The sequence below is a fragment of the Staurois parvus genome, unplaced genomic scaffold (genome assembly GCF_062004578.1).
Source record: "Staurois parvus isolate SC_StPar_1 unplaced genomic scaffold, SC_StPar_1.0 ptg001049l, whole genome shotgun sequence".
In the NCBI taxonomy this organism is placed as follows: Eukaryota; Metazoa; Chordata; class Amphibia; order Anura; family Ranidae; genus Staurois; species Staurois parvus.
The window spans coordinates 918,628-944,643 of record NW_028318845.1 but is presented as its reverse complement, the minus strand read 5'-3'; the positions used below and the strand labels follow the sequence as shown (position 1 = coordinate 944,643).

The 26,016-nt window shown below is 41.9% G+C and overlaps 1 protein-coding gene across 1 annotated transcript; it reads right to left on the bottom strand.

The window, feature by feature from the left end:
- Positions 1-841: 841 nt before the first annotated feature.
- Positions 842-24,431, bottom strand: LOC149440900 (class I histocompatibility antigen, F10 alpha chain-like). Its single transcript, XM_089658013.1, has 5 exons — positions 23,796-24,431; positions 14,861-15,121; positions 11,722-12,000; positions 4,625-4,897; positions 842-897 (listed from the first exon to the last, which is right to left on the bottom strand). The coding sequence occupies exons 1-5, from the start codon at positions 23,842-23,844 to the stop codon at positions 842-844; spliced, it is 918 nt and encodes a 305-aa protein (XP_089514139.1). The 5' UTR covers positions 23,845-24,431.
- Positions 24,432-26,016: the final 1,585 nt, after the last annotated feature.

Genomic DNA, 26,016 nt, shown 5'->3' with positions numbered 1-26,016 from the left:
GACAGGCTTTAAAAGGTTAGAAGAAACAACATTTTACTGTGGATTCCAGATGGGTTATTACTCCTCAGTTGTTGGAGAGCTTGGGTTACGCTACATCTTCTGTGTGTTTTCCCCATTTTGCATCCATCTTATTTAAAGCTGTCTTTTCTTTAGCCTTTTTCTCAGAGTTTAAAATTTCTGAATTAATTGCGGCAAATAAGAACTGTCATTCTGGGCTTCAGTTTCCAGATATGGTTTTTCACAATACATTTTTACGTATTTTTATTGGTAAATAAAAAATGGATCGGCTTGGCAAAGGTTCTTGGTTAAGGCTTAACGAGTTACATGGTTCACCAATTTGTCCTGTAGCTCTGATGAAGGATTATTTGCAAATCCGTCTTTCCTCAGGTACTGTATTTTTTATACATGCTGATGGTTCTCCTCTCACAAAATACCAGTTTAATACGGTGTTTAATAAATGTCTTTATATATTAGAATTGTCTGACATTAAAATATCCTCTCATTCATTCCACATAGGAGCTGCCACAGAGGCTTCTAGGTTGGGTTTAGATGAGACGGTTATTAAAAAGTTGGAAGATGGAAATCGAATTGTTTTAAATCCTATATCAGGCCTGATTCTTACCAATAAATAATTTTAGGTGTCGTTCAGGTAGTCTGGATATTGGAACATTCCTTCATCTATTGGGCGCATGCACAAGCTGCCAACAGAGTATATTCTGAAACTCTAGGAATGAACAATGACCACTTTCAGGTATTTTGGAGTGGACGGTGAGGTATGATTTGGTCAGATTTGTTTTTTGAATTAGGCAGGCTAGGTCATTTCTGGCCAACACCGGACATTTTAATAATTCACCTTGGGGGAAATGACATAGGACAAGTTAAAACATTGGACTCGATCTTTCGAATGAAGGATGATATTCAGCTGTTACACTCCTTTTATCCAAAGATGGTAATTGTTTTCTCAGAAATAATTCCACGTTTGCGCTGGCTTGAGACTTCGTCTCTACAACCGTTTGAAAAAATTTGTAAAAAAAAAAAATCAATAGGGCTATTCACGAAGTTATGGGGCTGGTTAATGGGTTCTCATATCGTCATTTGGAATTAGAAGATGGTTTAATTAATATGTATGGAGATGACGGCGTACATTTATATGATATAGGTTTAGATATATTGAATGAGGACCTCCATACTTGTATTGAATTGGCTGCAGTGCGGGTGGTTGTGTTACAGGTGGGGTTTTTGTTTACCCATCCCTCCCCCCCCCCTTGTCTAATGGTATGGTTGATAAGTATTGTGTTAATAAGTATAGCTTGAGTCGTAGTGACCAAGGCTGGCCATACCTGATACAATTTTCCTGAGATTTTTGGTTTAGATTTACCAAAAACCAAATAATAGGAGGTCGAACCCAAACACTTTCAGTTTTATCCAATTAGGCAGGCCCTTGAACTACACAGTTGAAGGTAAATCTAAAGGAAATTGGGCAAAAATTGGACAGCAAATTGTAGTGTATGGCCAGCCTAAACTGGGGTTTTTGAGTAAGATTGATTTAAGTAAAAATGTTTTACAATTATTAGTAAGCTAATATGTAAAAAATAAAGTGTTATTATAAAGAAGGATATTTAAACTAATAATAAAATGGTCGCGGCCAAATTAGCACCAAAAAAATAAGAGTTGTGGTCTTTATTGTATAGAATAAAGAATACTGCCTGCAGTCCCATAGGAAAAGAAAGGGGGAATAAATAGCCCCCCCCCCTTTGTTATGGGACTGTGGCAGGGAAATAAGGTTTGAAGTCCCCCACTGTAAAAATACAGAGGGGGAACATTCTAGAAGGTCAGAAGGGTTTTTAGCCCCCCCCCCCACTGGTGTGAGGAGGAGGAAAAAAACGTTAAAGTGTCAAGTTCCCCCATGATATAATAGTATAATGGAGAAGCTTCAAGAAAAAAGGAGTTGTAAGCTCCCCCACTACACCTGTGAAGTTTTAAGCCCCCCCAGGGTATATTATATAATGGGGAAGATTTTAGAATTGGAAGTTTTTAGCCCCCCACAGGGGCGGACTGACCATTTGGAAACTCGGGCACTGCCCGAGGGCCCGGGGTCAGTAGGGGGCCCCATGAGATGCCCCTGGTACCTTTTTCATAGGCTTTTTTGAGTTTGGGCAAGGACACAGGGGCCCCATGATCCCCTATTTCCCGGGGGCCCCATGAGTTGTCAGTCAGCCCCTGGCCCCCCACTACACCTGGACATTCCTGTAAGGAAAAAGTGACCAATAGGAAGAATTGGAGAGAGGAGAGGGCTAAAAAAGGGGGGTCCGTTAACAAAAGATTCAGAAACCTGGGAGGCATCTTTGTGGTGCGACCTCCCACCCGCCCCTTTCCATCGCGGCCAATTATTATTGGTAAGTATCATATTTGATGATGGTAAAATACATAAGTATGTAAATTGAACAAAGTTGTATGGTTAATGAGTATGGCTGATAAGTGTTGTGTTAATAAGTACAGCTTGAGTCGTAGTGACTAATATGGGGGTTTGAGTAAGATTAATTCAAGTAAAAATGTTTTACAATTATTAGTAAGCTAAATATGTAAAAAATAAAGTGTTATAAAGAATGATATTTAACCACTTGACCTCAAGAGGATTTACCCCCCTTAATGACCAGGCCTCTTTTTGCAACTCGGCGCTGCACTAATTCAACTGATAATTGCGCGGTCATGCAATGCTGCACCCAAACGAAATTTACGTCCTTTTTTTCACACAAATAGAGCTTTCTTTCGGTGGTATTTGATCATCTGTGCGCTTTTTATTTTTCACGCTATAAACAAAAAAAGGCCAAAAATTTTTAAGAAAAACAATATTTTTTAATTTCAGTTATAAAAAATATATAGTAAGCTCAAAGTTGGTTATAAATTTAGGCCAAAATGTATTCTGCTCCATGTTTTTGGTAAAAAAAATCCCAATAAGTGTATATTGATTGCTTTGTGTGGAAGTTATAGTGTCTACAAACTATGGTACAGATACTGCAATTTACGCCATTTTTTTGCTATACAGCGCTGCGCTAGTTTAACGGACAATTGCGCGGTCATGCAATACGGTACATAAATGAAATTTACATCCATTTTTTTTCCCACAAATTGAGCTTTCTTTCGGTGGTATTTGATCGCCTGTGCGGTTTTTATTTTTTGCGCTATAAAAAAAAAGGCTGACAATTTTGTGGAAAAAAAACAATATTTTGGACTTTTTGCTATAAAACATGTCCAGTAAAAAAAAATTTAAAAATCAAATTTAGTCATAAATTTCTGCCAAAATGCATTCTGCGACATGTCTTTGCTAAAAAAAAAACCAATACGTGTAAATTAATTGGTTTACGTGAAAGTTATAGCATTTACAAATGGCGGGAAAGATACTGGGATTTTTAGGTTTTTTTTATACTAATAATGGCGGCAATCAGGGACTTATGGCGGCAATCAGCGACTTATGGCGGGACTGCTGGACTGCTGCGGACATTCTGACACTGGGGGGGTACTGACTTGGGGTCAATGACATCCCCAGTGACACCAATATAGTGATCAGTGCAAAAAAAAAATACTGACACTGTACTAATGGCAATGGGGAGGAAGGGGTTAATTTATTTTTCAGGGAAGGGTTATCTGTGTGAGGGGAGTGTTACTAGGGGGCGGGGGTGTGTGCTGGATGGGGACAGGCTGATCGGGAGAGAGAAACTCTTCTGTCCTGATCAGCTTGTCCTCGAGCTGTCAGGGAAGTGACAGAAAGCACAGCTACTGCAGCTGTGCTCTCTGTCACTGATTGCCGCCGATCGCTGGGAGATAGCCGGTAAGGACCGGCTGTGACCCGGCTACTGACATCCGCGGCTGTGATTGGCGGGACAGGTAGGGCGGCGGCGCGCCTCGCGTGCGCCCCCTACCTGTTTACAAAACACACATTTTAAAACGTGGTTTTGCCTGCCCGTGTCGCCCTGCTGCCGTATTTCTACAGTGGCTGGGCGGCAAGTGGTTAAACCAATAATAAACCGGCTGCGGCCAAGTTAGCACCAAAACAATAAGAGTTGTGGTCTTTATTGTATAGAATAAAGAATACTGCCTACAGTCCCATAAAAACAGCTAGAAAGTGATGATGTCACTGGGTCCCAAAAGCGGTGTATTTACATTTTAATTTCTTAAATGTTGATTGGGAACAGGGATAGAGGGAACAAGGGAAGGTATGCATACACTGCACTCAAGCTCAATGGTTTTCCTCTTTAAAACCTCAAATAGAAAGCCTAGAAAGTGAGTGTTCTTCTCTACAGCATCACTTTCCTTTACTGTGCACCTTGAATCTATTGGCTGCATTTTACATGAGACTTTAATTGGGCTTTAAAGCTGAATTCCAGGTATGGATAGTATAGCATAGTTACATTCCTCCACTTTGGACCAATGTATGTATATGCCATACCTGTGGGATCCTTGTGGAAGCTGGAAATCTTTAGTGATCACCTTTGTCTTCCGGGTTCCATTCACAGATCTTCACATTCAAACACTGAAAGATGTTACTTGGTTGCAAAAAAAACCCCAAAAAACAAACCAAACAACAACATGATTTTGCAGTAGTTTAGGTCTGGATTAAACTCACCCCAGAGAATAATGACTGTCTCCTGCAGGCTGCTATGATCCACATGACAGGAGTAAGTGTCGGGCTCCCTGATCTGCACATCAGTGCTAATTGTGGTCTGATAGGTGCCATCAGGGTTGGGAAGGATAGGATTGGTCTGATTTCCAATCATTGTATCGATTCCATTCTTTATCCATTTTACAGTCACAGCTTGGGGATAGAATCCATACACCTGACAGTGAAGCTTGGTGACGTCACCCAACTTACGTCCTGAGACCTTTACCATTAGTGGGACTGGAAGAATAGGAGAGAAAAACATTAAAACATTGGCTAAATAGTGTCAGATAGAGTGTGAGTACACAATACAGTATCTACCCGAAGTGAGTCCACCCCTCACATTTTTGTAAATATTTGATTCTATCTTTTCATGTGACAACACTGAAGAAATGCCACTTTGCTACAATGTGACGTAGTCAGTGTACAGCTTGTATAACATGTAAATTTGCTGTCCCCGCAAAATAACTCAGCACACAGCCATTAATGTCTAAACCACTGGCAACAAAAGTGAGTCCACCCCTAAGGCTGGCCATACACTATACAATTTTCTGGAGAATTTTGCTTTAGATTTACCAAAAAATATATGAGGTTAATCCTAAATGACACTTTCAATTGTATCCAATCAGGCAGGACCTTGCACTACATAGTTGAAGGTAATTCTAACAGAAATTGGGCAGAAAACTGTATAGTGTATGGCCAGCCTAAGTGAAAATGTCCAAATTGGGCCCAAAGTGTCAATGTTTTGTGTGGCCACCATTATTTTCCAGCACTGCCTTAACCCTCTTGGGCATGGAGTTCACCAGAGCTTCACAGGTTGCCACTGGAGTCCTTTTCCACTCCTCCATGACGACATCACGGAGCTGGTGGATGTTAGAGACCTTGTGCTCCTCCACCTTCCGTTTGAGGATGTCCCACAGATGCTCAATAGGGTTTAGGTCTGGAGACATGCTTGGCCAGTCCATCACCTTTACCCTCAGCTTCTTTAGCAAGGCAGTGGTCATCTTAGAGGTGTGTTTGGGGTGGTTATGTTGGAATGCTGCCCTGCGGCCCAGTCTCCGAAGGGAAGGGATCATGCTGATTCAGTATGTCACAGTACATGTTGGCATTCATGGTTCCCTCAATGAACTGTAGCTCCCCAGTACCGGCAGCACTCATGCAGCCCCAGACCATGACACTCCACCACCATGCTTGACTGTAGGCAAGACACACTTGTTTTTGTACTCCTCACCTGGTTGCCACCACACGTGGCAGCGTTGACAGCATGAAGAAAGTACTAAAAAAATTGGAAATATCCTCCTGCGCTCAATACAGGCAAGATCCCTAAATCAACAGCTGCTGTCACTTTACCTTAAACCATTAAGTAGCCAAATATATACCTTAAAAATAGTGAAGCGCTAAATAAATAAATCAATATATATATATTAAGGTGCCATCAGTGAATATAAGTGCTATGGTGTTAATAGTTCCTTGCTAATCAATGGAACACTACAACTAATAATATATATTAAATTAACAACCTCATATTCATAAATAAAAAAATCAAACTGAATCCATAATATATCAGTGATAAATGATATAACCTGTGACAAATAGTATTATATCTACAATAAATTCCTACTTCTCATTCACTATTTAAAGTGAAGAATACTAATCAATAATTTAAAGTGAACAAGTGTATATGACCAACAAAACCTTTCTATGTGCATATACAAAAAATATATATAAATATTATATATATATATATATATATATATAAATAAAGTCCATGCAGGTGTAACTTGTGACAAAACGGTGATCTTCACTTCTAGTGCTCAAACAAATCCTCAAATGGCAGCAGTGCCTGCTCACCTCCCCGCACTGACCCTCAAGGGGCCAAAAGGCTACTGATCTCCTCTATGGCCAATCTTTTTTTCCCGGTAGCTCAGCAGGGGATCGCAGGGTCTCCACTTCTCCTCCACTCATACGTCATATAGGACACAAACAGAGCTTCCCATAGTGTAATATTGTTTAATACAAAAACACTTCTAATACATATTGGTTGCACTCACATTTGTTTCCTGGTTACAAAAGCCTTCCACCTCATCCCATAGGTGTATCTCATGAACACAGGGGAAACCAATATGGCCGCTCCGTTCGGACATGCGTCCCCATGTGACCGGAAGTGACGTAATTCCAAACCGGATATGGCGTACCGACGCGTTGCGTCACGTGCGTCGTGACTTCATCAGGGTTCCTGACGCACGGAGCGGCCATATTGGTTTCCCCTGTGTTCATGAGATACACCTATGGGATGAGGTGGAAGGCTTTTGTAACCAGGAAACAAATGTGAGTGCAACCAATATGTATTAGAAGTGTTTTTGTATTAAACAATATTACACTATGGGAAGCTCTGTTTGTGTCCTATATGACGTATGAGTGGAGGAGAAGTGGAGACCCTGCGATCCCCTGCTGAGCTACCGGGAAAAAAAGATTGGCCATAGAGGAGATCAGTAGCCTTTTGGCCCCTTGAGGGTCAGTGCGGGGAGGTGAGCAGGCACTGCTGCCATTTGAGGATTTGTTTGAGCACTAGAAGTGAAGATCACCGTTTTGTCACAAGTTACACCTGCATGGACTTTATTTATATATATATATATATATATAATATTTATATATATATTTTGTATATGCACATAGAAAGGTTTTGTTGGTCATATACACTTGTTCACTTTAAATTATTGATTAGTATTCTTCACTTTAAATAGTGAATGAGAAGTAGGAATTTATTGTAGATATAATACTATTTGTCACAGGTTATATCATTTATCACTGATATATTATGGATTCAGTTTGATTTTTTTATTTATGAATATGAGGTTGTTAATTTAATATATATTATTAGTTGTAGTGTTCCATTGATTAGCAAGGAACTATTAACACCATAGCACTTATATTCACTGATGGCACCTTAATATATATATATTGATTTATTTATTTAGCGCTTCACTATTTTTAAGGTATATATGAAGAAAGTACTGCAGATAACCAGCAATTGTTAGAGAACAGATTTGCACTGATGATCAGTGCCCAAATGTTGCACCCACTTGTGCCCATCAGTGCCACCCATCAGTGCTGCCCATCAGTGCCCAACAGTGCTGCCAGTCAGTGCCCAGTGCTGCCCATCAGTACCGCCTATCAGTGCTGGCTAACAGAGCCCATCTTTGCTGCATATCCGTGCAGCATCATCAGTGCCACCTATCAGTTCCCATCAGTGCTGGCTAACAGTGCCCATCTTTGCTGCATATCAGTGCCAGCTCATCAGTGCCGCCTATCAGTGCCCATCAGTTCTACCTATCTGTGCCACCTCAGAGCCCATCAGTGCTGTCTATCAGTGCCCATGAATGCTGTCTATCAGTGTAGCCCTATCATCACACATCAGTGAAGGAGAAAAATTACCTGTTTGCAAAATTTTATAATAGAAACAAAAAAAAAACTTTTAAATATAGTGCAAAAAATAAAAACATCCAGCGGTGATTAAATACCAAAAGAGAGCTCTATTTGTGAGAAAAAAAATGATAAAAATTTAATATGGATACAATGTTGCATGACTGCGCAATTTTCATTCAAAGTGCAGCAGCGCTGAAAACCAGCCTGGGCAGGAAGGGGGTATTAGTGCCCGGTAGGCGAGGGGTAAAGCACTCACCCGGGCTACATAATCTACATTTTGATAACAGTAATGCAGTAAATAATATTTCCAGTGGTGGGCTGTGTGATGCTATGCGTCACTGTGAGGGCCAGTGTTCACATATCTTCACCAGTATCATTTTTATTTCCTGTACATAGATTTTATTTCACATTCGTTACAGACCTACAAAAATTCCCCGACTGCTCCATGCCCCGAGGGCCTAAAAATGCCAATAGCCATTAGCTGACAGGCTGAGCAGGCCATTTTTCAGAAGGAATGGGAAGAGATCTATGATGTAGGCGGCACCAGTAGACACGTCCATCCAGGCTTGGCAAAGTATTTGCTCTCTTATTATCCCTTGATTGCTGGGGGGTTCTGCAGTGCCCCTCTGCCACCTCCCTCCATAAATGCAAACAGTCAATCAATGGGGTTGATTTACTAAAACAGGAGAGTGTAAAACCTGGTGCAGCCGGTGCAAGGTAGCCAATCAGCTTCTAACTTCAGCTTGTTCAATTAACCCCTCGCCCTCCACAGGGTTTACCCCTTTCCTGACCAGGACATTTTTTGCGATGCAATGCTGTGTTACTTTAACTGACAATTGGGCGGTCATGCAACGCTGCACACAAATGAAATTTATGCCCTTTTTTCCCCAAAAGTAGAGCTTTCTTTTGGTGGTATTTGATCACCTCTGCGGTGTTTAATTTTTTGCACTATAGACAAAAAACACTGACAATTTTGAGAAAACAATACTTTTGACTTTTTGCTGTTAAACATGTACAATAAAAAAAAAAATTTAAAAATCAAATTTCGTCATAAGGTAAAAATGTATTCTGCTTCATGTCTTTGCTAAAAAAAAATCCCAATACGTGTCAATTAATTGGTTTACGTGAAAGTTATAGCGTTTACAAATGGCGGTATATATAATTGAATTTTAATTTTTTTTTTACTAGTAATTGCGGCGACTAGCGACTTATAGCGGGACTGCGGCGGGCATTCTGACACTGGGGGGGGGGGGGGACTGACTTGGTGTCACTGACATCCCCAGTGACACCAAGACAGTGATCAGTGCTACTAAAAAGCACTGACACTTTACTAATGGCACTGGGCAGGAAGGGGTTAACATGTGGAGTGAACAAAGGGTTAACTGTGTGCTGTTTCACTATGGGGGGCTGTGTGTGTGTGTGTTTCACTGTAAGCACACTGCTATGCAGAGCCGTACAAAGCAGTGTGCAGGAGCTGGCCGGGGGAGAGATCTGTGTAGTTTATACACAGGTCTCTCCCCCATCAGCAATCACCGGGTGTTGGTGAGTAATCACTGGCTGGCGCCCGGTAACTGACAGCCGAGGCCGTGAACGGCGGCGCGCCCCCCCTACCTGAAACTGCAAAATCGCATATATAATACATGATTTTGCGCACCCGTGCCGCCCTGTAGCAGCATTTCTGTATAGGGCAGCTCAGAGGCGATTAAGTTTTGACAAACATCCTGGAAGCTGATTGGTTTCTATGCAGAGCTGCACCAGATTTTGCACTCTCCAGTTTTAGTAAATCATCCCCAATCTGTCCCCGTATGTTCAGACACGGGTCAGCTGGCACACATTTTGGGTTTGGCCTTTGGGTGACTAGTTCATGACTGGACATCCAACCTCCCTCTAATATCTATGGTTACTGGAAGTGACTGAATACAATGAAAGGAATGGTTTAGTTTCTTCTCAGTCTACATAATTGTCAATGAATTTCTCTGATTTCTCATATCAAGTCCATGTGTGACCGACTTTAGTATGTAAAGTAGTTTATATCTATGGAAAATTATTTTTTCTCTAATTTTGGAAATAAAATAGGGAAGGCTGAGAAGTGATTGTTTTTTGCTGTCTGAGTCCCATTGGACTTTTCTGTACTTTTAGTTCCAGAGGTGCAGCAGGAAGTGAGGAAATCTCTCCAGTGTGCAAGAAAAAACCCACTTATGCAGGCCATACACGAATAAGGTCGAATTCTGAACTAATTATCTTTAGAAAATCAGAAATTTTGTGCATTTTGTAATCCAATGGCGCCACCATTGATTTTGAAATTTGACCATCCAAGCCTTCAATTTCACCTCCTGTTGATACAGAAAGAATTTTTGTGGCCAAGAATTTTCTTTTCTTTCCAGGTCGCAGCTCACACTCATTTCTTTTTCAGTTACATTTCTCACACGATTCTCCCATCATTGATTAGAAATTTGTTCGCCTTTCAAAAAATTTCCAAAATGCCCGATCACTCAAATTCGATGGTCACACGAAAATTGGCCATTTCTGTAACCCAGTAATGGTGCGAAATTCAAACGAAAATTCTTAGAAAAGATTTTCGAAAGAAAATTCTTTCGGAATTCGACCCGTGTATGGCCGGCTTTAGGCTGGCCATACATTATACAATTTTGAGAATTTTGCTTTAGATTGACCAAAAACATAATGAGGTTAAACCTAAACAACATTTTCAATTGTATCCAACCAGGCAGGCCCTTGCACTACACAGTTGAAGGTAAATCTAAAGGAAATTAGGCAGAACTTTGTAAGAAAATGGTATAGTGTATGGCCAGCCTTATGCAGGCCATAGATGGGAAGAAAACCGGCCGATTTTATCTTTAAAAAAATGAAAAATCGGTCGTTCAAGCGACCAACGTTACCAGGAATGGTAAAAAAAAAAACCCGGCCGATTTTCATCCCGTCTACAGCCGGCAAAAAGCGTCCCTGCAGAGAGCTCCGCTATTTCTTTGACATTTATAGCGGTTGCAACAATGTATCTATTTGTATCCATTTAGGATACAGATGTTTTTATTCGGAAACAAATAGATACAATGTTGCAACCGCTATAAATGTCAAAGAAATAGCGGTGCTCTCTGCAGGGACACTTTTTGCCGGACTGGAATTCTTCTTCTTCATCCTCTTCTTCATCTTCATCCTCTTCTTCATCTTCTCTTTATCCTCTTCTTCATCCTCTTCTTCATCCTCTTCTTCTTCTTTTTGTCTTCCTCTTGCAGGTCACTGCTCATGCGCAGATTTTTTTATCGGTAAAAAGATCAGCCGATTTGCCCATAATTGCTGCGAAAATCGGCCGATCTTTTTCCAACTTTACCGCTGAAAAAAAAAAAATCGCCCAAAATACCGAAAAACGGCCGACCTATTAACCCACTAACGATCCGAAAATCGGCCGATTTTATTTTTAGCCGAAAAATCGGCCGATTTTCAACCCATCTATGGCCTGCATTAGTGTCCTAGTAAAAAGGACAAAGAAATATTAAAGCTTCCCAGTGGGGCCGCATACAGCAATAAACATTTAGCAGCCTGCTCTATCCAGAACTAAAAGCATTTATTCTACAAGTGGCAATACTTTGATATGACATCTATCATGTATGTAATGCAGTCACCTGAGCTTTTCATATAAAATCTCCCAAGTCTGAGGAACGTCTTCAGAGTCTCAATACATTCATTCTCCAGGTAATTCTTGTTCTTGTTCCCTTGACTCTCCTCCGGACTGTTCCATCTCTGTGTAGTGATCTCAGCTTCATACCTGGCCGGGATCCAGATCCCTCGCTGTGTGTCCAGATACATGAAATCTCTGCCATCATATCCGATCTGTTCATACCCCAAGACAGTGCCGTCATCACTCAGCATGCAGCCGTGCATTGACTGGAGGATGTGGATCCCTGTGTACAGCACAGAACATGTTACGTCTTGTATGTTTTCTGTGTAAGAGGTTATGATAGGTTTAGCAGGCTGAATAATGGGTCCCGGTTACAAGGTGTGCCTAAAGTCATTCCACCCCAATCTAATACTTCAGTTAAGGCCGGAAGGAAGACCACTAAATCACCCATTTTACTTCTGTCTTTCTGGTCATCTGGGTGCTGCATCTCCCCAGGTCTACTTCTCCTTTGTGGACTCCCAACACTCCAGCCACATTCTTCACACCAGAAAAGGGAAGTCAAAAACAGCAGTGTGAGCTTCTTATAATATGAATAAAAATATATTAACCAGAGGATTTCCCCCCCTTCCTAACCAGGCCATTTTGGTGATACAGCACTGCGTTACTTTAACCGTCAATTGTGCGGTCATGCAACGCTGCACGCAAATTAAATTTACTTCCTTTTTTCCCCATGTATAGAACTTTTTTTTTTACGGTGGTATGTCTGTTTTTTATTTTTTGCGCTATAAACAAAAAAATGGGCCAAAATGTATTCTGCTCCATGTCTTTGCTAAAAAAAAAAATCACAATATGTGTAAATTAATTGGTGAAAGTTATAGCGTTTACAAATGGCTGTATATATACACCGGAATTTTTATTTTCCTTTTTACTAGTAATGGTGGCAATCAGCAACTTTTAGTGGGATTGAGGCGGGCATTTTGACACTGGGGGAAACTGACTTGGTGTCACTGTCCCCAGTGACACCAATACAGTGATCAGTGCTAATAAAAAGCACTGACACTGTACTAATGGCACTGAGCAGAAAGGGGTTAACATGTGGGGTGACCAAAGGGTTAACTGTGTGCTGTTGTACTGTGGGCTGTGTGCAGGGGCGGACTGACAACTCATGGGGCCCCCGGGCAATAGGGGATTATGGGGCCCCTGTGTCCTTGCCCAAACTCAAAAAAGCCTATAAAAAAGGTACCAGGGGCATCTCATCGGGCCCCCTACTGACCCCGGGCCCTCAGGGGGTGCCCGAGTTTTCCAAATGGTCAGTCCGCCCCTGGCTGTGTGCATGCTTTCCACTATAAGCACACTGCTTTGTATGGCTCTGCTATGCAGAACCATACAAAACAGTGTGCACAAGCTGACAGGGGAGAGATCTGTGTTGTTTATACACAGGTCTCTCCCCCGTTGGTAACACTTGGCGATCACAGGGGAGCGGCGAGGAATCACCGGCCGGGACCTGGTGACTGACAGCCAAGGCCACAAATGGTGGCACGGGTAGGGAGCGCACGCGTCCCCTACCTGGAACTGCAAAATCACGTATATATATGGGGTTTTGTGCACCCGTGCTGCCCTGTAACAGTATTTCTGCTATAGAGCGATGCAGAAGTGGTTAAAGCAGAACTAAACCTACAGTTTAAATCAGCTAAATACATGTCAAGTGCCTCAAAACAAAAAGGTGTTCAAAGTCTTACCTGGATTTCATTAGAAAGCAGCCACAGCCTCGGTAGAAAAGCCTGTCGCCTTGCCAGATGCCATAGAGTGGAACCCTTGCCCTTGGTGTAGAAGCAGTGGTGTCTTTGAAGAGGTCTGACACACGTCCTGCTAAGTCAGATGAGTCCCCTTCAATCAGCAGGAGGCATGAGATTTGCTGATTGGAGAGCTCTAGCTCTTATTCAACCATGTTGGACCTCTGCTGAGAGACCACTGCTTCCACACAGAGAGCAATGGTCCCACATTGGGGACAGGGGACAGGCTTTTCTACTAAATATGAGCCTGCATTCTAAAGAAAGCAAATTGTAGATGTAGCACCCTTCTAGTTAGACTGCTAGGTGCATTTAGTTTTTGGCTCTTTCTGTAATCAGAGGAGCAGTGATGGTTTAGTCTGGTTTGTTCAGGGCTGCACAGACTAGGAGTTTGATTGCTTCCCTCTGCCTCTAGAAGAATATTCTAGAGCAGTGGTTCTCAACCTGTGGGTCGCGACCCCTTTGGGGGTCGAGCGACCCTTTCACAGGGGTCCCCTAAGACCATCGGAAAACACATATTTCTGATGTGTAAAGAGCAGCTACTGTGTTGAAAGCAGCTACTGTGCTGAAAGCAGCAGTGTTGGAGGTAAAACGACACTTATATTATAATTAATGGGTAAACAATTTTATGGCTGGGGGTCACCACAACATGAGGAACTGTATTAAAGGGTCATGGCATTAGGAAGCTTGAGAACCACTGTTCTAGAGTTTAGGGAGGTAGAATTCAACTGTCCAGCCTAAATGTTGAGTGGAGCCTAGCCAATCCCTGGGGAGGTGTGCCTAGATGGTGGCTGGGATGCTGTTAAATTGTCTGGAACCCTAGACAGATGGCCTTCTTCCCCTGTGATGGAATGGAGCTTCAGAGGGCTGTTTGCCCCGGGGGCTTCTCAGGACTGGTTGCTGGACTACAAGGAACTGAACCTATGGACTAATCCTGCCTCAGGACTTGTGAGTAGAGCTTTTATTTGTGCTACAAGCTAACTTCATGGTCCCCAGCTGTGAAGCTATAGACCAGGGGTGTCAAACTGGCAGCCCTCCAGTTGTTACAAAACTACAAGTCCCATCATGCCTCTGCCTTTGGGAGTCATTCTTGTAACTGTCAATCTTGTCAATGCCTCATGGGACTTGTAGTTTAGCAACAGCTGGAGGGCCACCAGTGTGACACTTCTGCTATAGACTGTTCCAGTCTACCACTGCTTGCCTAGCTCCCTTGTTTCAGCTTCTAGAAGAATTTGCTCTTGCTCATAGGAAGTAAATAAAAAAACAAGACAAAGGAGACCCGCGTTATACCATATTGGGTTTTGAAATACTACATCGTTGGCCTTCAAAAGTGAAAATAAAGTCATAGCTGACCTTCGGTCTGGTTGAATCTGCTCATTGCTATCTGCACATTTTGCTTGAAGATAGGCTCCTGTTTTTGATTCAGAGTTGTGCCTCTGTCCCAATATTCAGGTTCCAGATTCTTCATCCAGTCAACTTTGGGAAGATACTGACGGGTGTCACTGTTATAATTCTCTATCTCTAGGTCATCCAAGTATCCAACCACAGAGTAAACAGGCAGTCCGGATCCCGGAGCAGAGACTCCAGTGATATAATACTTGAGTGAGTGACTTTCTGAGGGATAAAGAGAAGACATGTTATGATGTGAGATAGAAGGCTATAAAATATGACAATATTAAAAACTACAATTTCTTTGTTCACAAATATGGAGAGAAGTTAATGCTATTTAGGCTCTATGCACACTGGCTTAAATAAAGCCCCCAGTGGAGTTTAGTGTTTTTCCTGTAGAAGCAACTCATGTTATCCTATGTGTCCATGCACATTAGGTAGTCTTGAGACATTTTTTGAGCTCAGCATTTAGAAAGAGAAAAAAAAAACCTGTTTTGTGTTTCTGAGAGCTTTTTTTCTGCCAGAATGTTTACATAGGCAAAGCTGTGTTCTGTCACTCTCCTCGTAGATCAACGGGTGCCGGCGCTCATCCATTGGCTGGCACCTGTTGATCAGTTTCTGCTGTGACTAATCACAGCAGAAGCAACATGTCGGGTGTGCGCGTCCCCCCCCCCCCCACCAGGAAGTGCAAAATCAGGTTTCCATATGTGATTTTGCACATAATGGCTGCCCTGTAGCAGTAAATCTGCTATAGGGCAGTCCTAAACTAGTTATTTATAGCTTTATTATCTTTGGCCGTGAGCAACATAGGTTTTATTTTTAGTCTTTTGAACTTGTTGCTTATGGGAATATATTTTGCAGTGTGTTTGCATACGGTAGTTTTGAAGAATTCCCATTTCTGTTCAGTGTTCATCGATGCCGATATTTCCTCCCAGTCTAAGTCTTGGAGAGCAGCTCTCAGCCTTGAAAAATTTGCTCTCTTAATGTTGAGAGTTTTTATCTTCCCATATGTGATTGCTGTTTACAGCTAACAATGAATGAAATAATTTTATGGTCACTGCTACTCAGATGTTCTTTTATATGAACATATTTATATTAGTAATAAGCTCTGCATTGTTTGAGATTACCAGGTCCAGCAGAGCATCATTCCTAGTTGGGGCCTCTATGAACTGTACCATACAATTGTCCTGTAGTAGGTTTATACATCTTTGCCCTTTAACTGTTCCTGCAGTACCATTACTCCAGTCAATTTCCGGGTAGTTAAATCCCCCATTATCATCACTGTCCCAGCTCCTTGCACAGATAGAAAGGGCTGAGATAGAAAGGGCACAGATAGAAAGAGTCTCCACCTCATTAACACTGGGAGGCCTAAAACAAACTCCAATGATTACCTTTGTAGTACGCACCCCCATGTGCAGTTCCATCCATAATGCTTCAGCCTCATCACACTCTCCATCAACTAGGTCCTCTTTCACACTCGCTCTGAGATCACTTCTCACATAGAGACAGACACCGCCACCTTTCCTATTTACTCTGTCTCTCACAAAGAGAACATAGCCAGGAATATTAATGGCTCAGTCATGTGAAGAATGAAGCCAAGATTCAGCAATACCAATTAAATCATAGTTCTCTTCATGCACCAACTTTTCAACTCACCTATGTTGCTTGGCAGACTTCTGGCATTGGTGAACGAACACTTTAATTCATTGTCACATTTTGCATGCAAATTTTCCTTTTTTTTATTTTAGTACAAATGGTACCAATTCCAATGGTTGTTTGTAACATGGGAACCTTCTTATCACCTTCCATAGCCCTCCGCCCATCTTTCCCCATTCCACCCACCAATAAGTATTGACCCCTGTCTGATCTGTCTACCCCATTATAATCTAATTCTCCCTCCCCCCTCGATCCTAGTTTAAATACTCCTCCAGCCTCCCCATAAACCTCTCCCCCAGCACAGCAGACCCCCTTCCATTTAGGTGCAAACCATCTCTAGTATATAGGTTGCACCCCAATGAAAGGTCAGCCCAGTGCTCTAGAAACCCAAATCCTTCCCTCTTACACCAGGTCTTCAGCCATGCATTGAGTTCTCTAATCTCCCCGTCTTTCCTGAGTTGCGCATGACACAGGTAATATTTCAGAGAATATCACCTTGGAGGTCCTTCCCTTCAACATGCAGCCTAGTTCTTTAAATTGATTCTTAAGGAGCCTCCACCTTCCATGTATTCTGTCATTGGTTCCAACATGGACCAAGACAGGTGGGTCATGCCCAGCCCCTCCCAGTAATTTATCAACCCGGTCCACCACATGCCGAACCCTGGCACCAGGGAGACCGCAAACCACTTGGTTGAGGCGATCCTGGCAACAAATGATTCTATCAGTCCTTCTGATTATAGAATCCCCTACTACCACCGGCTGTCTAGGCTTTCCTGCACTACCCTCACCACCCCTCCCAGATGGTCTGCCCTCCCGGCTGTCAGGGAGAGCAGTGACATCCAGGGCTGCCACCCCTGAACTTGCCACCCCCACATCTTCACCCAACTTGGCAAATTTATTTGAGTGCTGAAACCCAGGGCCGGCCTTCCTTTTCTGTGAGCCCCTACCACTGCCTCTTGTTACAGGAACCCATCTTCCTACCTGATAATCCTGATTAGCCCCTCCGCCCTCCACATCAATCCCATAACTATCTGCTCAGTAAGCAGAAGACCCCTTTCAAGGTTGTCGGTTCTGCCCAGTGTTGCAGCTTGCTCCTCCAGATCTCTAATGTGACCGAGCAAAAAGAGGATGAGCATGCTCAGAATGAGTTCTACAGAAAGTTATATAGTACCTGGAGCACCTGTGAACAATTACCCCCTCTGCTTAATTAGCAGACCATTGTGGTGTGGTAAAAGACACCTCTGTTTTTCCTTGGTTCTTGACAATCCTAAGCTTTCCCACTTCACCCCTTCCTGAGGCCTTCGCCCACTGCTGTGGGAAAGCTTAGGAAAAACAGAGGTGTCTTTTTACCCTCAATGAAGAGCTTGCCAGCCTTCAGGATATAGGAATCAAACCAGCGCCATCCTTTGTTACTGTGCCAAGGGAGCATCCTTTTCAGTTACAGAGTGTAGGGGGGGGGGGGGGGGCAGACACTGACAGTATTTACTGAGAGCTTAGCAGAGCCACCAGGGAAGGTAGTTGAGAGGTGCTTTATCTTATCGGATGATCCAAAGGGAACCCCAGATGGACAGAGGTGCCCAGAGATGTTAGAGAAGTCCATAAGAGGATTCCATTTGAGACCTTGAGATGTGAAGAAGTCTTCTATATGCATATTGGAATTATGCATCTGGTGAGTTTATAATTCGAATATTTGATCACCGGAAGACACACGAAGGATCACTATATCATACATTTAATACATAGACTTTGGCACTTTTTTCTGACACTAACCAGTCACCCATATATGCACTTTTATTACTGTTGTCTTGTTTATCTGATATAATTTATTAAATAGGTTTATGCTCATATTTATCTTCTTGACTATATTATTTCGGCACTATTTGCTTTTAGCGCTGCGCCTTTTTGATCTATTTGTGGACATCTGACCATCACACAACGGCTGGGTTCCCACACTTTTCTTTTGTGCGTTTTGGGGGGTTTCTGCTTGTTGCACACAGTGCAGCTCTTCTACTTGAATGGGCTGCCCTACGTGTGACAAGTTCCCCAAAGAAGCTCCAAATCTGTTGTTGGAGCAGAGTGGGATGCGTTTTCTTCACTGCACATTTTGCTGCATTTGTAGAATGATCAGCAATTTACAGATGTGAACAGGACCTCAAGCTAGACATACACTGATTGTGTCCAGTTCAGCAGGGACCAGACCAATGTCGATCGGTTTGTAGGCATCCTAAGCAGAATTCAAACATTCGATCAACCTCTGTCAAAGGGACCTGCTTGAAATCTTTTCATTGATCAGTGGCTGCCTCAGTGGTTCTTCTGTCAGAATACAATGCTCAGACACGGGGGTTTCCTCCATCTCATTTGTGTGAATGGAGGAAACTGCCAGTTGTTTTTCACTCAGCCCACTAGCTGAACAAAACACTATCAATCTACAGTCAGGTCCATAAATATTGAGACATGGACACAATTCTAAAATTTTTGGCTCTATACACCACCACAATGGATTTGAAATGAAACGAACAAGATGTGCTTTAACTGCAGACTGTCAGCTTTAATTTGAGGGTATTTACATCCAAATCAGGTGAACGGTGTAGGAATTACAATAGTTTGCATATGTGCCTCCCACTTGTTAAGGGACCAAAAGTAATGGGACAATTGGCTTCTCAGCTGTTCCATGACCAGGTGTGTGTTATTCCCTCATTATCCCAATTACAATGAGCAGATAAAAGGTCCAGAGTTCATTTCAAGTGTGCTATTTGCATTTGGAATCTGTTGCTGTCAACTCTCAAGATGAGATCCAAAGAGCTGTCACTATCAGTGAAGCAAGCCATCATTAGGTTGAAAAAACAAAACAAACCCATCAGAGAGATAGCAAAAACATTAGGCGTGGCCAAAACAACTGTTTGGAACATTCTTAAAAAGAAGGAATGCACCGGTGAGCTCAGCAACACCAAAAGACCCGGAAGACCACGGAAAACAACTGTGGTGGATGACTGAAGAATTCTTTCCCTGATGAAGAAAACACCCTTCACAACAGTTGGCCAGATCAAGAACACTCTCCAGGAGGTAGGTGTATGTGTGTCAAAGTCAACAATCAAGAGAAGACTTCACCAGAGTGAATACAGAGGGTTCACCACAAGATGGAAACCATTGGTGAGCCTCAAAAACAGGAAGGCCAGATTAGAGTTTGCCAAAGGACATCTAAAAAAGCCTTCACAGTTCTGGAACAACATCCTATGGACAGATGAGACCGAAATCAACTTGTACCAGAGTGATGGGAAGAGAAGAGTATGGAGAAGGAAAGGAACTGCTCATGATCCTAAGCATACCACCTCATCAGTGAAGCATGGTGGTGGTAATGTCATGGCGTGGGCATGTATGGCTGCCAATGGAACTGGTTCTCTTGTATTTATTGATGATGTGACTGCTGAAAAAAGCAGCCGGATGAATTCTGAAGTGTTTCGGGCAATATTATCTGCTCATATTCAGCCAAATGCTTCACAACTCATTGGACGCCGCTTCACAGTGCAGATGGACAATGACCCAAAGCATACTGCAAAAGCAACCAAAGAGTTTTTTAAGGGAAAGAAGTGGAATATTATGCAATGGCCAAGTCAATCACCTGACCTGAATCCGATTGAGCATGCATTTCACTTGCTGAAGACAAAACTGAAGGGAAAATGCCCCAAGAACAAGCAGGAACTGAAGACAGTTGCAGTAGAGGCCTGGCAGAGCATCACCAGGGATGAAACCCAGCATCTGGTGATGTCTATGCGTTCCAGACTTCAGGCTGTAATTGACTGCAAAGGATTTGCAACCAAGTATTAAAAAGTGAAAGTTTGATTTATGATTATTATTCTATCAGTGAAAATGTGTTTTTATATAATTTATCCAAAAAATAAAATATAACTCGTGAATTTAATTCCTACATATATCATCCAATATTCATCTTAATCCCTCAATGTTTTTATGAAAATTGTTAAATAGTCCACTACTAAATAAAAGTCCAAAAAAAATATAAATCAATAAAAATCCACTCAAAAAATCAGGCCAATTCTTCCACCAAATCCAGCTAAAAAAAAAGAAAATTCATATAGTGCATTACCTTTTAAAAAATAAAATTATCAGCTTCATATAAAGTGAAACAGTGAAAAACCAGTGAAAAAACGTGAAAAAAACGTGATTAAGCAGTGAAAATAAAGTGTATATAACACTCTTTAGTGCCACACCAAAACCAATTCAAACAGGTGTACACTTCTATTTGCTGTAAGGGTACCCTTACCAACCATCCACATAAAGTATGCCTATCACATTCCAGGGACTGCACAAACTAGACCTCATATATATCCTGTTGCCACGACACTCTCTGGGCTCCTCAGACACTCTGCTCTCAATGTCTCCAAAAAAACATATAGGACAACATAGTGTAATACCGCCAATCAAATTTGTAATCTGAATTTTTATTCCAAACTGCTCACATGGTAAAACTTTAAAAACCGCTTTAGGGAAATAGAAGGAATCTCACAGCCATCCAGGAAAACGTCCCAATGCGCTTACACGTTCTTTTCCCTTCTCCAAAATGGCCGCCAGTCGACTTCCGGTTCCGGTATACGTCTTGACGTCACTTTCCCTTGACGCGTTTCGTCATCGACTTAATCATGATAAGTAATGCACTATATGAATTTTCTTTTTTTTGAGGTGGATTCGGAGGAAGAATTGGCCTGATTTTTTGAGTGGATTTTATTGATTTATATTATTTTTGGACTTTTATTTAGTAGTGGACTATTTAACAATTTTTATAAAAACATTGAGGGATTAAGATGAATATTGGATGATATATGTAGGAATTAAATTCACGAGTTATAATTTATTTTTCGGATAAATTATATAAAAACACATTTTCACTGATATAATTTTGTACACCTTTAGGGAAGGGTGTTGATTTGTGTTGTAGGGGAGTCACAGTAATTGGAGGTGATTATTATTCTGTCCCATTACTTTTGGTCCTTTAACAAGTGGGAGGCACGTATGCAAACTGTTGTAATTCCTACACCGTTCACCTGATTTGGATGTAAATACCCTCAAATTAAAGCTGACAGTCTGCAGTTAAAGCACATCTTGTTCATTTCATTTCAAATCCATTGTGGTGGTGTATAGAGCCAAAAATGTTAGAATTGTGTCGATGTCCCAATATTTATGGACCTGACTGTATGTCCAGTTTTACTATATCTGGATACCCCTCCAAACTAAGGAGTTGAGTGAAGGATGCTTGGTAGTGCTGCAGCATACAAAGACACTATAGACAATTGTCCACTTGTTTGGAGTTCTTTCCTTCATAAGGTGATTTTATAATGTTTGCAATATTATTATACAGGATTTATTATTATACAGGACAATATATATTATATACCAGATTTAAAGAATAATGATTTACACCTGTATAATTTAGTAACCATAATAGATTTTCTGTGACTCAAGAGCAGAATATTACATACAAAAGCTGTTAAGTCACCTTAGGCCCTAGAGGGAATATACACAAATTCCGTGTTGCTGGGTGGTGACCAATAATTATGTTGAATGTAAGACATTTAGCCCCACAACAAAAAAAAAAACATCCTAGATACAATTGGGCACTCCCTATCTTGTGACAACAGTTTGGGGGAGGTCCGTTTCTATCCCAGCATGACTATTTTTATATTTGAAGGTTTTATGATGGTATTTAATAAAGATGTATATTAACTTTTAATTTACTGGTGTCGTTAAAGTCCCTTTCTATTGGGGGGTTTCTCCATATATCGCTTTCTATTCCAGCATAAATGTATTCCTGAACTCAGCGGCTAGACTCATCCACCTCACCAACCGCTCCACCTCTGCCACCCCCCTTTGCCCATCCCTCCACTGGCTCCCGATTGCCCAATGCATCAAATTTAAACTTCTAACCCTGACCTACAAAGCCATTCACAACACTGCCCCTGACTACCTGACCAACCTGATCCCCAATTAGCGCCATACCCGTACCCTTCACTCCTCACAGGACCTCCTTCTATCCTGCTCCCTGGTCTCCTCCTCCCACGCACGACTGCAAGACTTCTCCAGGTCCTCCCCCATCCTCTGGAACTCACTGCCCCAATCCATCAGACTGTCACCTTCCCTCCTCACATTCAGGCGCTTCCTCAAAACCCATCTCTTCAGGGAAGCCTACCCCACCCTCACCTAACGGCCGTTCTCCCTCATTCCTCTCACCACTCCATTCCCCACAGCCATTTCCTCCTGTACCACTACCCCCTCCCTTCTAGATTGTAAGCTCGAAAGAGTAGGGCCCTGTTACCCCTCATGCGTTGTTTGTTATTGTTGTACTGTGCCATGTATTGTTCCCCCATCTATTGTACAGCGCTGAGCAAACCCTTTGGCGCTATATAAACTCGATGTAGTAATAATAATAATGCAAAACCAGCTCCATAAAGACATGGTTTGATTACGGAGGTTTGGTATGGAGGAACTCAAGTGGTCTACATGGATCCCTGGCCTCATCCTTACTGAACACCAATGGAATGAACTGGATTATCAGTTGAAAGTCAGGTCTTCTTATCCAACATCAGTACCTGATCTTACAAATGTTCTTTTGGCTGAATGGGCACACATTCCCACAGACAAACTCCAAAATCTTGTGAAAATCCTTCCCAGAAGGGAGGAGACTGTTAGGCCTCTTTCACATGAGAGGTTTGATTGGGTCCAGATTTCTGTCTTTTAACAGGACCTGATCGGATTCTCCATTCTCCTCTATGGGGAGTCGGATGTAAATGGACCCGTGTCCTCTGGGTCCAATCCAATGCAGCAAAAACAGGAAGGAGATCTGTTCCCCTCTATGTGGACCGATCGGATCAGATGGTAGTTGGATGTAAACAGACAGCCGGTCTGTTTACATCTGACTGCCCATAGAGCAGAGCGGGCTGTGTCTGTGTCCGCTTTGCATAAGGAGGATAGACGAGGACCCGTCGTCCGGCCACTCCTATCAGCTCAGCAGGGGATCAACGGACGGATCCCCTGCTGAGAAAAAAAACAGATCCGGCCCGTGTGAAAGAGGCTTTTAAGTCTCAAACAGCAACCAACTCCATATTAAAGGCTAAAATTACAATGACATAAAATAACTAACAATGAGGTTCTATAACTTCTTCAGCTACGTGATCTGTCCTTATATTGTTCTTTTTACATTTTATTGAGTTGTTAAAACATTTGAGGCACTCACCAGAACATACAGCTGTCACTTCTAAAATTAGGAGTAGAATCATCTTCATCCTTCTGCAGGGAAGTTCCTGTGTGAACCTTACACAGTGTCCTCAGTGCTTTGTAATCCCCTAATTCCAGGAGGGTCTGATGTAGATATAAAAATCCAACCAAGGCAGGCCCAGCAATACAAGAAGAGCTGTAATTTCTGTGCTTAGCCAGCAATATAACTCATGAAGTGTAAAACAGCCCGATTTTGGAAGTTATTAAAAATGTAAAATAAACAGTCCCAGTTAATATTCCTAAATTTAAATGCATTGAGTTCTTCTTTTCCAAGATAAATAGTAGAATAATGTCCAAGAACAAACGTTCTTCTCTTTCTCAGTCCTGTCGTATGGCTCAAAAAACGTCTTTAAAGCAGAAATAGGGAAATGTGTTTTATATTTCAGCACCATGGAACCCGTCTAACTGGAGAAGCAGGAATCAGCTTTACTCAGGGCAGTCATACAGTTCGGTTACTAATTACCTTCACACACAGAAGGGAAATTCTCTGCTGTAGACTATGGACCAATAAATAAATAAATAAAAAGCAGGCCATCATCAGCTGCCAAGCAGGAAATATAAACACTAAGAAGTTTAGGAAAAAGGTGACAGTGACACTTTTTTCCATTAAAAAAAAAAATATCTTAGTATGAATTCACTAAAATTCAACACATACAAAATGCCATTGCTTTGTGTTATTTGTGCAACTGAAATAATTTTTAATTCCTTCCGATGCATTGATTTACATTTGGAAGATTTATTTGACACATGAATTATTATTACGTACATAAATTTAGATCCTGCTTACTGTATATCACCGAACTTGTCATCAATCAGCCCCTTCATAGTAGACTACAATCCTTGCAGCTCTATTGACGCATCCAAGGGAATGTGTAACTTGTTTTGTGTTGATGCAATGGGGGAGATGTACTAAAACTGGAGCGCACGGAATTGGGTGCAGCTGCACATCACAACCAATCAGCTTCCAGGTTTTGTCAGAGCCTAAGGCTGGGTTCACACTGATGCGGTGCAGCACATCGCATGTGATTCGCATTGGAACCGCATCGCATTCCTGTGCAAATCACATGTGAATTCTGTGCGGTGTGATTTGAATCGGGTAGAAGGGGCGTGTGCCCTACCCGTGCCACCATTGACGGCCTCAGCTGTCGATCACCGGATCCAGGCTGGTGCGCGGCAATCGCCGAGTATCACTAATGGGGGAGAGACCTTTATGTAAACAATACAGATCTCTCCCCTGTCAGCTCCTGCACATTGCTTTGTATGACTCTGCATTGCAGAGCCATACAAAGCAATGTGCTGACATAGTAAAGCGCACACACAACACACTGTAAAACAGCGCACAGTTAACCCTTTGATCACCCCTCATGTTAACCCCTTCCTGCCCAGTGTCATTAGTACAGTGTCAGTGCTTTTTATTAGCACTGATCACTGTATTAGTGTCACTGGGGATGTCAGTGGCAGTTAGTTCCCCCCCAGTGTCAGAATGCCTGCCGCAGTCCCGCCATAAGTCACTGATCGCCGCCATTACTAGTATATATAAATAAAAAAAATTCCAGTATATATACCGCTATTTGTAGACTCTATGCCTTTTACGGAAACCAATTAATTTACACGTATTGGAAATTGTTTTCTTGCAAAGACATATTGCAGAATACATTTTGGCCTAAATTTATGACAAAATTTGATTTTTAAAATTTTTTACTGGACATGTTTAATAGCAAAAAGTCAAAAATATTGTTTTTTTTCTCAAAAAAAACTCAACTTCCCTAATACCATGGCAGACAAGTTCACATGAAGACTCGCAGAGATTTCACACATCGGTCCTTCCACTGCCCCACTATAGAACCCTTCTCAGCACAGACTGACTGTACTGGAATGTGATTGGTGGATAGAGATTACTGCATGGCATCCTTTCTCTATGTGGTGCCTTACTGAACAAACCCAGTGCAGTTATTTGTGCCACCAGGGACCCCATCCCACAAATCAGAAAAATATAGAAACTTTAGAAAAGATTTACTGACAGTGCAAATATGTAAAAAGGAAATTTGCAATAATCTAAACATATCAATGTATTAAAATACAATTTATCTTGATTACATTACAAAATTCTGTATAGATAACTGCCAGATTCACAAAACAGTTTTTTTTTTTTTGTGCAGAAAAGTAACAATGTTTACAAA

What these genes read in the sequence shown, in the direction of transcription:
- LOC149440900 (XM_089658013.1), bottom strand. Translation starts at nt 23,844, where the DNA reads ATGAAGATGATTCTACTCCTAATTTTAGAAGTGACAGCTGTATGTTCT. An exon ending in AGTGACAGCTGTATGTTCTG is followed by an intron (nt 15,122 to 23,795) that starts GTGAGTGCCTCA and finishes TTTATCCCTCAG; the next exon opens with AAAGTCACTCACTCAAGTAT. An exon ending in GACAGTCATTATTCTCTGGG is followed by an intron (nt 898 to 4,624) that starts GTGAGTTTAATC and finishes TTCATTCGAAAG; the next exon opens with ATCGAGTCCAATGTTTTAAC.